Raw genomic sequence first — 14,686 nt, 5'->3', positions numbered from 1 at the left:
AACAGTTTGCTGTATGAGGTTCCTCAGGTTCATGAAGTGATAAATTAGGCTCTTAATGATAAAAGTTCACAGCACAGCAAAAGAGTTGAGAGGCCACAACAATATATCTTTTTTTGTCCATATGGCAGTTTGGCTGCTATTGTGAGCAAAAACAGGGTTGCTTGTTGTCAGGAAGATTGCAGCACTAAATCCTCCTGTAATTAATCACCAAATACTTCATAAAGGCAGAAGAAATGGTAGCTGATAATAGGCATTATTTTCAAGACAGTTCCACTTCATGAATGTTGAAGGAGATTGGATGCGCTAATGTGTGTATCTGAGATATTCCATCCAACAGAGGGCAGTGATGTATATGAGTATTATCAAGAATATTGTACTGCAACACAGTTAAAGATTCATCTTTTGTGCAGGGACAGTTGCAAATGAATCATAATTTCACAACACCTGTTTGTGAATGCATGTGCTGTAGTTTCATTGTAAAGGTACAAAACAATCTTTTACTGTCTTTCCCTTGTCATCTATTTTCAGCTAATATCTTTTAAAAAGTGTAATTAGCATGTATTTTCAGAGCTCTCATCATTACCTATATCTTCGCTGGCATTTTCATTCCTTGTTTTAGATTCTTTCAGATGAGTCTAAATGTATCTCTATTGTCACTTACTTGCTAGCCTATATTTGTAAAATAGCAAAAACAAGATTTTTGTTGTTGTTCTTATTTAATGGCAACATTCTACCATTCTCTCATTTCTGATTACAGGCCCCAGATTATTACTATTACAGACCTCTCTGGTAGTTATACTTTCTCTATAAACAACAATGGTATATATAGTTTGCTGTACTCAACACCGGGAACATTTAATAAAAGTAGTCTGTATTCTTACTACTGCAAAATACAACATTTTATATATAAAATTAATGTGAGTAACTGCAGCCTAGTTCTCAACTGAGCCCATAAGTACAAGTTCCTTTCATGAGCAGATGAGATAGTTGGAGGTGTGAACTCTGTGATTAATCTCTAGGCAATTAATTAATGGAAAGCCTTTCATAGTGTTTTGCCTCTTCTTTGAAAGATGTCCAGCTATTGTGAATCAATTCATTTTAAAATGGATTGTTAAGTGTGTGTGTGTGTGTGTGTGTGTGTGTGTGTGTGTGTGTGTAAACTACAGCAACATCTACAAAGATTTTAGATTAACAATCACAAAATGTAGAGGGGGGGAGTCTGTATGTCCAATAATTCTTCTTTAATAGGGAAACAAAGAGGGGATGAAGATAATTTAAAAACCCCAGTATAAATGGACTCACACGTGATTTACTTTGAACAGGTGAATTAAGAATTGGGCCTATTGTGTGGACAAGTACACATGGATATGCACTGTTTACACACATCAAACATAATCTAGTCAAAATTATTCACTGATTTGGATACAAAGGTGCTCATGGTTGACCAATATTTTAGCCAAGTTCCCTTTTCCTCTCCATCTCTTTGCCTACAACACACCTCATGCCATTTTTAAAAGGTTTTCCAGTCCTCACGAACTGCTTTTGGGAAGATGCAAGGGATCGCAATAGGAAGGGAAAGACAGGAAAGTCACATTCCATGAAGAGGATTAGTACTACTCAGGATGCAAAGTACTGCTTTTTAAGGAAGAGAGTTATGCATGCTAAAGAGTCAGTATAAACCACTGATCTTCAACATGACCCAAAACTGGATCATAGCCTGATCTAAGGTGAGTTGCAATGGCAGCAGTACCACTAGGCAAATTGAGAATGAAAAAATGAGTCTTCCAAATCCATGTTTGGGTTAAAGATCTGGAAAGTTTGAAGACTACTAGTCTAAACAGTTAAAAAAAGTATATGGTTCAGGTGTCTGAGGACCATACCCTTTCAGAACACAGGCAAGAAAGGCACATGTCTGGATGCTCCTCCATGTAAAAATTTAACACACATAGTAAGCACATTACAGCAAGGATTAACCTTTCTTCCTGACATACTAGATTTCCATGGATACGAGTGGCTTGTTAGGAGTTTTTGCATTGTTCTACCCTTCCTGCATTCTGAAAGGGTATTCTGCTAGGATGGCCCTACCATGTACTTTTTCTAAATATATGGATTGGTCCTAGTCATGGATCAGCCATCATGGATCACTCCACAAAGGAGTGGAGTGGGATCTGTAACATGAGAGGGTGAGCCAGAGGTGTTTTCCTAGAGCACCTTGGCAAGATTTAGCCATCAGTATGGGGGGCTGCCTCAGGGCTTGACAGTATGTATGGAGAGCTGGAAAGAGTTTATTTACACTGCAGTATTCCAGCTATAGTGGAATGGGATTAGCTCCTGTTCTTCTGTTCTGCCCAAGACCCTACTTATACCCCACAGATTTCTCCTCCAGTAAATGTTATCACTGTACTGTAGGAAGTGGCTCTCCTGGAGCTCTGGCTCAGGAAAGTGCTTCTGAAACTTTAAATATAATCTGTTTAGACATATCCAAATATATATATCCCACTTTTTCCTCTCACTTCTGTTACCCAAGGATACTAACATCATGTAAGTTTAATACAATCATATAATATTAAAGCAGCAAAAACAGGTGATGATGCAATAAGTTTTTTTTTTAAAAAAGAACTTTAAAAATCCATAAGGAGAAGCCAGTTGGGTCAAAGGCCTGCAGGAACAGACAATCCTTAAACTCTATATTTGAACTCTTCTATCGGGTGCAGACAAATCACGCAGGACAAAGAGCTCCGAAGTCTGGGTGCTATAACAGAAAGAGGTATTTCTCTTGTTCTCACCAACTGTACCTGGGAGACAAACCAGGACCTCTCTTGATGATCTGAATGAATGGGAAGTCTCAGATGGAAAGAGAATGTTCTTTAAGGGGTCTGTTGCTGAAGGCTCTTATATTATCCATCTGTGAAACACTAGAACACCAGTTTGACCAAGGCTCAAATTAGTAGAGGGACACATTGCAATTGAAAAATTACACTGGGCAACAATTTTTTACTTTTTGAATGTTGTCTAGATTTCTACAACTGATTTAGGGTATTTTTGCACTGCTGAATCCGGAAATGGCATCCGTTTCTCTCCATCAGGTCAGGTTTACTGTAAACTGAATGGTGGGCATTGATCAAGGTAAGTACACGTAAATTGCATGTTGCTTCACCATTTTGCAAACTTCAGGGCTTGAACTTGCGTTTCTTGGAACTCCTGGAATGCTCAGCGGCAGGGAGGTCTCTCTTCAGAGTCCAACAGTAGTCAGCCATCATGACTGCATCCCTGCGACCCTGATACCTGGTCTCCATCTCTTTCATGTCCTGATGGAATCTCTCCTCCTGCTCGTCACTCATTGAACCCAGGTTCTCAGGAAACCGGTCCAGATGTGAAAATAGGTAGTGCATCTTGACGCTCATGTTGCAGCCCAGGTTTCTGAAAGCAGTTAGCATGTTGTTGACCAGTTCTGCGTAGTTTCTGGCCTTATTGTTGCCAAGAAAGTTATTCACTACCAGAACAAATGCCTTCCACGCTTCCAGTTCCACTTCGTTCATTGAGTTTCCGAACTCTGGATCTCTGATGAGCTGACGGATCTGAGGACTGTCAAAGATGCCAGCTTTCAACTTCTCCATGGTCAATCCTGGAAAAGCCTGGCACAAGTAAGTGAAGCAGTCACCATCCTTGTCCAGAGCCTCGGTGAACTGCTTGATTAAGCCGAGCTTGATGTGCAGCGGTGGGAAGAGTATTCTGTCTCTGTCCACCAGAGGCATTGATGACGTTCCTTTCTTTGCAAGGCACCAATTCCTCCCTCACAGGCCAGTCCTTCTTCGTGTAATGCTGAGAATGGTCCCTACTATCCCACATGCACAGAAAACATGGGTACTTGGTGAAGCCAGACTGTTGCCCCAACAAAAAGTTCACCATCTTCAGGTCAACACAAATAAACCACTTATGCTGATCATAACCAATTTTCTCCAGCACATACTTCACTGCTTCATAGTTCTCCTTCAGTGTAATCGAGTGAGCCAGGGGTATAGAGGCAACTGGTTGCCGTTGTGTAGCAGAACACATTTCAGTGATCGCTTGCTGCTGTCAGTGAACAGTCTCCAATCTTTGGGTTCATACTGTGGCACTCCAAGCTTGAGCAGAAGCTGCGCAATATCTGCACAGTACACCAAGTCCTTCTCTTCCGAGAAAAAACGGAGGTACTCTTGATGCCTGTTGCGGAAGAAGCTGATGCGAGCACTGTCAGAGAGGAGGTTTTTTCCTTCAATCTGGATGCCAACAGTTCGGCAGAGTCCTTTGACAAGCTGAGGTCGTGAACTAGATCATTCAACTCCTTTTGGGAAAATGGATCTTCAAGAACCATTTCTTCTTCTTCATGTCCTTCAACACTGGAGACATCTTCGTCACTAATGTCAGGAAGTTCTCCGAAGATAGGCACTGGAATTTCATCACAATGAGCTACAGGACGACGTGCTGATTGAAGATCAGGATACTTGAGGCTGTTGATCCCAGCCGCACCAATTTATGGAAGATTTCAAGGTTTTATGATTTCAAACTGATCCCTTTTCGACATAATCACCCAGAACTATCGGACCTGAATACTTCTTGTCATTAAAATAATCATTTCCAATCAAAACAATTATTCGACATGGCATTTTACCCCCACCAACTTCTTCTAAAATGCTCCACACATGTGAACAAAAACGTTAAAAAACGACATGTGGCCATAGCTTAAAAACTTGACCTGATTGAGCAAAACCAATGTGATTTTTGGATTCAGCGCATCAGATTCATCCTAAATCAACTGAAAAAATGCAGACAACAAATTTGTTGTTGACCAGTGTTATTTGTGCTGAAGGTAGAATCTGTTCTTACTGGAACCTGATGCTGTAGCTGCCCTGGCAGTCTTTTGACCCACCATTTTTCACTTCATTCTTCTGTTCCCTGCCCCTTGGACTTAACCTACTTGTTATAATGGCTTTGGAAGAAGCATGTGGCCTCATTTCTGCTTGTGCATAAAGCTGATAGATTACTATCTCCAGCCTTCACTCAGCACTTTCATGCTGTCCCCAAGATGTTAGTACTTGTCAGTATAGCTCCCAGACATGGAATCAGACGAGATTTCAGCCCCAAGCATGAACCAGAACCAGGGAAGACAAGGGAACCTTGGAGGCAACCCCTACGACCATACCCTAGGACAATACCCCATATTCAGGAAACCAGCAGAATTAAGGAACCTAATGTGCCCCAACTGGGTGTGCCAATACACCAGGAAGGGGGATCTAATTTGAGTAGCTGAACCCTCAGTTATTGTCGGTAAGATTCTGATTCAATAATGTCCATGCATCTGCTCCTAGTCTAGCTATTTTAAGGCCAGCTCTTCTTGAGCTCGGTTCTAGGTCCTCTATGGTCACAGCAGACATATTTGCAAATACAAGGCAGATTGTCCTCCTCCTCTCCCATTTTGGAAACAATGTTGAAGTGTCATCAAACAGCGCTATGCAGTCCAGCTCCCTTTTGATTCTCTGCCCTAGAAGAGCTTGACTGCTTTTGCTGCCCATCTTTAGTTTCACAAGTCAGCAGTGCCCTTAGCATAACCTCCGAGTCGGGAGTCTTTTGACCTTTGTTTCAGAGAAGAATGGGACTCCGATGGGAAATAACCACACTGTTTAATCACCACAGTTAGCTTTTTCCTATAAACATGACCATAGTGGTCTGGAATACTGTACAGTTACCCCATAATAGTTCCCATGCAACTCTATGTTACTAAACATATACTGTATTTTTCACTCTATAAGACGCACCAGACCACAAGACGCACCTAGTTTTTGGAGGAGGAAAACAAGAAAAAATATTCTGAATCTCAGAAGCCAGAACAGCAAGAGGGATCGCTGTGCAGTGAAAGCAGCAATCCCTCTTGCTGTTCTGGCTTCTGGGATAGCTGCGCAGCCTGCATTCGCTCCATAAGACGCACACACATTTCCCCTTACTTTTTAGGAGGGAAAAAGTGAGTCTTATAGAGCAAAAAATACGGTAAATGGAGTCTTTAAGAATCCTGATTTTAGAGGATGGGGAACCTACAGCCCTACAGAAGTTGTCAAACTACAACCCCCATCATCGTTGTCCATTGGCCGTGCAGGCTGAGGCCGATGTGGTGGAACCCAACATGATCTTAAGGGTCACAGGTTCTAGAGCAATAACTTACAAGTGTCTGCAAAAAAATTTAAAATGTATACATTTTAAGAAATAATTTCGAATGGTTTTTGTTTCTGCTCTTCCTGTTCTTTAAAAAATAAAAAAATAAAAGTTGTGCCTCTATATTGCCGTTGGATGGCTCTCAACTGTCCCCCTTGCCTTTTTTGTTATGAAACTCCAGTATTAAAAAAGCAATAAACACACACCATTTTTAATACAGTTCCAGATATTTACAATGTATCCCAGAGTTTGGCAGTGTCATGTCTGAGTTTTTAGCAGCATAGGTTGAGCACATACTTAACAGTTACACTTAACTGATACTTTGGCATCCATCACTGTGTAGTCTTATACATCTACTCAACAAACGGACCATAAACATTTATAAAACATTCCTGTTCAACAGAAACTGTGACAAAAATAGCTTCCCATTTAACTTCAATAATAGAAGGCAAAGCTTTTCTTTAGCAATACCATTGCAGCTAGCAGAAAACTTTTACAGTCTTATATAGTCATTATTACATAGCTTGTATTATAGAAATGCAGGTTCGTTTGAACCAAACACACATATCATATGCATATGTATGTTTGTTTGAAGCCAGTATAACTCAAAGTATACACTATACACAGAAAATGCTTTGATGGTGACTGAAGAAAAGAAACAGAGGTCTCTATAGTAACTTGCATTTTCCTTTAACAATTATATGCAAAAGCACCAAAAACAGTTGGCACAATACAATATACTTAAAATCAATCATATTGATTCCAGAATACACATTTTCACATTATTATACAGTGAGTTTAAATAATATCCAGTACCCCTGCAAAAAATTCAATCTTTTGCAAACAACTCACTTAACCGTCAAGATATTCACAACATTGCTTATTTCTATAGCTGTGGAGAAACCCTTTCTTTCCTGCTTCTCTAGTTCTTAATGAAAATATTTTTTACTTCAGTGGAAGCAATGACAAATACACAATAACTCTCATGAAATGTGCTGTGTTATCTCTGAACTATGCAACACTATATTTTACAACTGTATTATTACCATACTAAGCTATGAATGCGGATGATATGATAGAGATGCAGCCTAACACTCAAGCTGTGCTCTCGTACATTCTTGAAGACCAAAGCAGCAGCATCATGCAAAGCCCTAGTCCAGGTCCATTGACCCTGGGAAGCACATCTGGCAATAATCAGGATGAGGGCCTTTTCTGTTGTGCTGCCCATCCTAGGGAATGGCTTTCCATAGACCCCATGACTGTATTGTTTTAGATGGCTAATATATATATATATATATATATATATATATATATATATATATATGCTTTCGTAGATTTTCACGGGTACAGGAATGCAGGTTTTGGTGTCCTCGGGTGTCTTCCCGTGTAAAAGTTGGGGTGTCTAGGCGACGTTTCGACGAGGTCTCACTCGTCATCTTCAGGCTGGTGCTTTCGGCTTCTTGTTACTGGAACAGAGCAGGATCTCAGTGTTTGAGTTCCTATAAATACTGTTGAGGGGGTGTGGTGTATAGCCTCCAATGTTCTGGGCAGAGAGGAAGTTCCCAGGCTAGTGTGCCTTTTCTTCTTTTGTTCCTTAATTACTTGAGGGATATCTTGAGTGATCCAGACACCAGATCCAGAGGCACACAGAACGCCATCACCAATCAACCACACCAGACCCAAACCCAGACCCTCTCCACAGATAAATTACAGACACCATCCAGTAGCCAAACCATGGTGGCACCTCCGGATGCTGCACCCCCCTGCAATCCCTACACAGATCTGGCTGACACAGGCCACAAAACCACAGCTCGCCCCTATACACGAAGCCAAGCCAGAGCACAACTAAGTGCAGTACAGCCATCTTCTCAGAAAAACTCTTCACAAAGTTCAAGAGGTCAAGACACAAAGACTTTAACAACTAATCCACACCTAATGACCCACCTAAGTGGTACTCAGGATATCACTCAAGAAATCACTCAAGATATCCCTCAAGTAATTAAGGAACAAAAGAAGAAAAGGCACACTAGCCTGGGAACTTCCTCTCTGCCCAGAACATTGGAGGCTATACACCACACCCCCTCAACAGTATTTATAGGAACTCAAACACTGAGATCCTGCTCTGTTCCAGTAACAAGAAGCCGAAAGCACCAGCCTGAAGATGACGAGTGAGACCTCGTCGAAACGTCGCCTAGACACCCCAACTTTTACACGGGAAGACACCCGAGGACACCAAAACCTGCATATATATATATATATATATATATATATATATATATATATATATCTGTTTAAAAAGGTTTCTGACCAATTGTTCTCCTTCTGCTGGCTTACTTTTGATGTCTTAGTTTCAATGGGTGTTTTGTATTTTGTTGTGGGGGTTTGGCCTTGGTGACAATATTTGTGATTTAAATGGGAATTGTTATATATTTTACTATGGTTTTGTGTTTTTAGATTGCAGCTGCTTTGCATTTCTTTGAAATTTAGGCAGGATATATATATATAACAAATGCATACATAGACATTGTTATAGTCCATCTTTAAACTGAAGTTCAGCAAACCATGAGTGCATGAGTCAGTGCACTGTCCGCTATTGCAGTGTTTCCCAACCTTGGGTGTCCAGCTGTTTTGGGACTACAACTCCCATCATTCCTAGCTAGCAGGACCAGTTGTCAGGAATAACGGGAATTGTAGTCCCAAAACAGCTGGAGACCCAAGGTTGGGAAACACTGCGCTATTGAACTACAGTAATCCATGTGTCCCATGAAGCTTTGCATCTTTACAGGTCTATAGTCAATAATGCAAACCTGGCTGTTCAGTGTTTGCTGGAATGTATCTTAATGCTGCATTGCACCTGAATATTAGTTCCCAACTGAGCCCCATATGCACCCCATATGGACCACATTCCTTCTTCACTTCAGCGGAGGGGACATTTCCATACAAAGCACATTTATTTTCCCTCTCAAAGAATTTTGGTCACTGTAGTTTGATAAGGGTTGCTGAGAATTGAAACTCTGTGAGGGGCTAATGTGCTTCAAATGTGCTTTAAAGATATAGTATGTATATGCCCACGCTGGTGGGGAGCTCTGGGTGCACATCCTATTTCCAAAACTTGACAATACAGTAAATCAGGGTACTGGGGTGGAATTTCTAGGCCTTTTAACATGTTAAATCATGAACTTACTAAACTCTTATATAAATATCAGTTTGTTTCCATATTTTCACCGTAGTTTGTGCATCCTGACTTCCCATTGCCGTTGTTTTCTTTCTGTCCCATCAGTTTATTTTGATAGCTGATTTTAATTGCAGTTCTCAGACCAGTTACTCTGTAATTATCCCAGTTACTGCCTTTATTTTGTCAGATCATCATCTCTACTGAAATGCTCGTGTTGTCGTATGTAGTCTGCGGTATAAAAAGAGGCACTATAATAGCCATTATGTATACAACATTTCTATCCAGACATATCCTCAGCAAATTCCTGATAGAGTTACCTACTTTGTGTTAGGGATTTAGGCATTCAAGTATTGCCACCCAAAAAAACACAGGACAGAAAGGTAGGTGATTTTACTCCTCTCTCTTTTTCAAATTGCTGTTGTTGCTTTTGACTGGTATGGGCTATGTGATTCATGGAGAAAGGTGACTCAAACTATTCAATGAGTGTATGTTTGTAAGGTTATTGATGTAAATTGTGTAGTGTTAAGTGCTAGCTGAAATACATGTTTCAGAAGCAGGACCTGTTGCATCTTGAAGCAGTACCATATCTTTTTTTTTAATACTGGCAACCTAATTCATTGATTTAAAATGATTTACTGCCAATAAATACATTTCAAGATCAGGATGTAAAATCTTAGACCTAAAATGAGGAGCCTATGGATAAATTAAATAAAAGTAAGTGCAGTGCTTTTCTTTCTAATAAAATGTTTAGGGGTACTCTCATTTTCCTACTCATATTGAAATACTGCCCCTCAATGAGGCCAAACTTAGATTCACAAAATGTTTAGGGTATGTGTACCCCTGTGTAACCTCAGGAAAAAAAGCACTGGTAATGTGTAGTACTTAACCTCATTCATAAGCAAGTTTCAGCTCATAACTTAAGATTGCAGTCCTGAACTCCTATACTTGGAAGTTGTACAGAAATCAAAAGGATTAAGATGTTGCTTAATGTGCTGCAAAACACCTACACGGAAGGCAACTCACAGTGCAATCCTAACCATGACTACTCCAAAGTAAGTCATTTGAATTCAATGGGGCTTACTCCCAGGCAAGTGAGGTAGGATTGCTGATTCACAGTGTAGGAAATAAAATGCAACCCACACAGAATCATAGAATTGTAGAGTTGGAAGGAACCAAGAGGGTCATCTAATCCAACCCTCTGCAATGCAGGAATCTTTTGCACATTTGGGTGCTAAGATAGTTCTTCAGAATGGTAATAAAGAAGCGATTTTATCTTTTTCTTAGAAGCCATACATCGGATTGCATCAATACACTGTACAGGATTTAAAAAATAAAACTCCTTCAGAGCAGCTTCAATATGAACAAATAAAATGCAAAAAGACAATTAACTAGTACCCTTGTTTGTAGGCAGTGTAAACATCTCTGACAAACTTGGTACCCTCATTGGCTTCTTAATTTGCAAAAAAAAACAACAAAAACCCCCAACCACACAGTTTACATCATATAAGCCATCTCTCAGCCAGAGAAAAAGAACAATACAAACTCAAACAATGTTCATGGCCTCACAACTAATTCCAAGAGCAAATTTGTCCATTGAGAAAAAAATCTCAGACATTAATCGTTGACCAGTGGTACTTGCCTTCCTTTTGTTTCCATCCAGTTTAGAAACAATTCTGTATGGGAAGTTGATGCAAGTGTCATTCTATTGTAGACCTATAACTAAACTGGACAAAGCCTTAGAAAAAATGTGCAGGAAGGCATAATGTTACTTTTCAGGTAGGGGACCTAATGAATGAAGGGTCTATTCCATACCCAACCATTAAGGTCTGTTGGTGTGCCATTTTATTTGGCAAACATGTGGAAAGAAACTTTCTATGACAGAAACATAAATAATGCTCTATTTAGTAGTCACAGACAATTATAGAAATGTTCATCATTGTGGCTGCTTTCTTCATGGCCATAGGCGTATCTTTATCACCACACAAATTGTGCTTCTTTTGTCTCCAGACATGCAAAGCAACAACTTTACAATGAAAGACTTGCAGCCAATTTGATTTACAGTGCTTGGCCAAGGTCTGTTCCCCCCCTAAACACTTTAAATTAAGGCAGTTTAGTATTACCCTGCCAGTATAATTTTTCTTCCATTTTCTTCTTCTTCCACTGACAGAACAGCAACAACTTAAATGTCTTTCTGAAAGTTTTGTTACAGAGAGCATAGCAGATTGGGTTAACAGTACTATTCACATAGCACAGCCAATAGCCAAGGTGCCAGAGCGTTGGGGGAATACAATCTGAGCAGAATGTGGAGACCAAAACCATGATATTGTAGGGTGTCCAAGTGATTATGAAAGCTAGAAGAATGGCGCTTAAAGTTTGGGCTGCTTTGCGCTCCTTTATAAGGACCATTCTTTTCCTTTTAGTAATTTGATTGTTTATATTTGGATCCATGTTTTTGACGGAAGTCGTGTCCTTAGATAAAGTGGCAGAACAAGGAGTGATCTTTACTTTTCGGCAGCCATTGTTAGTTTCTTTGGCACCATCAGCTTTAACCACCAATCGGAACTTGTAAGCTACACATTTACTACTTTTTTTAACGTGGCCTTTGGTTGGGGTTAGAAAATATTTGGGGGTCTCATAGTCATTTTCCCCAGGATGGTCTTTGATAAAGGCTTCCTTTTTCTCCTCTTTATGCTCATCATCCTTGCTTTTTACTGGAGACTTATAAGCTACTTGAAAAACGGGATCAGAGGCATGTTTATCCTCCTCTTCTGAGGATGCATAGCTGCTGCAAGTGGTTAGCTGTTCCACCTTAGACCAGTCATGACAAGTATTTTGAATCTGACATGCCTTTGCTGTTGCCGAAGTACTTCGGCTGGATGAAGACCATGAAGCCTGACATCTCTCCCTTTTGGCTAAATTTTGTTGCTTGCAGCTAAAGCAGGACTTTAGCAGCGCTTTCTGAGGCTTTATCATTTCGAACTCGGCCACAGAACTGGATCCTTGAAGTTCGGCCAGGTCCTTGGTCCGTTTCTCAGTCTCTCTATAAATACGGCAATACAAAATAGTCATCACAGAAACTGGGATATAGAAAGCAGCAATCGCAGTACCAAAGGTGATGATGGGTTCATACAAAAATTGAATCTGGCATTCTCCAGGCGGGACAGTTCGTTCCCCGACGAAATACTGCCAACATAAGATTACTGGTGCCCACAGGATAAATGAAATTAGCCAAGCTAGGCCAATCATGATGCCAGCCCTTTTCGGTGTGCGTTTAGCCCTGTAGGTTAATGGCCGTGTAATAGAAAAATATCGGTCGAAGCTGATAACCAGTAAATTCATTACTGAGGCATTGCTAGCTACATAATCCAGGGCTAGCCACAAGTCACATGCTAGACTTCCAAGAGACCAGTACCCTATTAATATGTAGGATGTATAAAGATTCATAGAAAATATTCCAATGATAAGGTCTGCACACGCAAGACTGAGTAAATAGTAATTGTTCACCGTCTTGAGCTGGCTGTTGACTTTGAAGGATATCATCACAAGAACATTCCCCACTATAGTTATTAAGCTTAAAATGGCCGTCACTGTAGCAATGGTAATTACTTCCCAAAGGCTATGACCTTCTAAATGCTTATGGTTAGGGGTTGTACCATTGACAATGGTTGAATTGCTGTGCAATTTTTCTTCCATTCTTTTTCTTGGCGTATTAACATCAGTCCCTTTTAAGTTGCTTCTTCATCTGTACTTTGAAGACACCTTTTTAATGACAAATAAAGAGAAAGAAAGCTCGTAAAAGAATAATGGACTCCTGCCAGATTTATTAAGCACAAGCAAATTGTAAGAGCAATAAAGGTATTTAAATATTATGTATTCAAGTTTAGAGACACAAAATAGGCTTGGTAATATTTCCTAGCCAACCTTTGCTGCTATAGGAGAGCCTTCCCTAACTTGGTGCACTCCAGATATTTTGGAATACAACTCCCATCGTTCCTGACCATTGGCCATACTGCCTGGGATTTATGGGACTTGTAGTCCAAAAATATCTGGAGAGCACCAGATTTAGGAAAGGCTTCTGACATAACTGAAATATTCAATATTAATTGTTGAATTCTTACTTTAACTATTTAATATGAACAGTTAAATATCTACTGTGGTTTAAAAAATCAACTAGTATTAGACATAGGGCCCCCAATTTGCAGTCGGACAACAGTGAGGCAGGGCACATATAACCTATGATACCAATGGACTCTAGATGTGATGTTTAATGGTACCATACATTCAGGGAACAAGTTGTATTGACAGTGTTTCACAGGTAGGTAAACGCATAAAGGAACCACTATTTTAAAAGTCCACACACACAAAAGTTGTGACACAGGGGTCAATCTCCTTTCAATTCAATATGGGTCCTGAAGAAATTAATTCCCTGCATTTGCTGTTAAAATAAAGTCTTGATGTGGTTTTTAATTATACAGTCTAACGACATGTCTAACGACATGTTTGCCACCCCTGCTGCAATGAAAGAAAAATTTGAAGAGTGGCATAATATGCAGAATTTTTTAAAGAAGGCAATGGAAGACTAAAGTCCTGGTAAAGAGACAAGTGGAGTATGTGCTGTTCAGTAGCAGAAATATTTTTATTCTATTTATTTATTTAATTTGTACACCACACTACATCTGTAGATCTCATGGTGGTTCACAACATAAAATGCAATATAAAAACACAAAATACATAATAAAAACAATAACAAAAAATCCCACTCCTTGTGGGATTTTAGCAACTAAAATATACACAGTATTTCCTATTCTATGTCTTCTGTCTTTCATACTTAAATACTGGTAGCCCACTGGACTCCTCACCTTCTCCTGCTCATTGCAACTAGAATTCTTTGCTTGTAACTTTCACAACTCTTCTCTAAAGCACAAATCTGGCCATCCATTGTTGCTATTTATTGTTCTGAGCTGCAGAGGTTCATATTTAAAAATGCAGTAAGGTTCCTTCTTGATGCAAGAATGCAGTTTCTTCATTTCAGCTACAGCAAAAGTGGTTCCCTAAACAAAGCTATCATACATGATTGACTACAGACTCTTAATGGAAAGGCCAACTCAGGTCATTTTCCACAATTAAAAAATAAATAAATCACCCCTTTATTTTCTAATAAGTCCTAGCTGACTAAGGACTGCAGGGGAAGAAAAGCAATGAGCTCACTGTAATGGAGGAGTGACTGTTAATCATATTTGGCTGTTAAGATCTTAAAGTGTCAGCTATCTGCATCAATTCCAAATGATCAAGTTCTCTGAGACTATTTTGCCTTATAAAAGTAAT

At 39.8% G+C, this 14,686-nt stretch overlaps 1 protein-coding gene across 2 annotated transcripts in view; it reads right to left on the bottom strand.

Annotated features, from left to right (window-relative positions):
* Positions 1–9,682: 9,682 nt before the first annotated feature.
* The window catches only part of CHRM5 (cholinergic receptor muscarinic 5), a 59,645-nt gene continuing 54,641 nt past the window's right edge, over positions 9,683–14,686 (bottom strand). For both annotated transcript variants that reach the window (XM_081886882.1, XM_081886881.1), the window contains one exon: positions 9,683–13,120. In XM_081886882.1, coding sequence (XP_081743008.1) covers positions 11,462–13,054 — 1,593 coding nt within the window. In that variant the 5' untranslated portion in view covers positions 13,055–13,120 and the 3' untranslated portion in view covers positions 9,683–11,461. The remainder of the gene's footprint in view (positions 13,121–14,686) is intronic.

This window comes from Podarcis melisellensis (genome assembly GCF_964234715.1).
Source record: "Podarcis melisellensis genome assembly, chromosome: 1".
Lineage (NCBI taxonomy): Eukaryota > Metazoa > Chordata > Lepidosauria > Squamata > Lacertidae > Podarcis > Podarcis melisellensis.
Note: the sequence above shows the minus strand (reverse complement) of the source record. Positions and strands in the feature narration are given on the sequence as shown.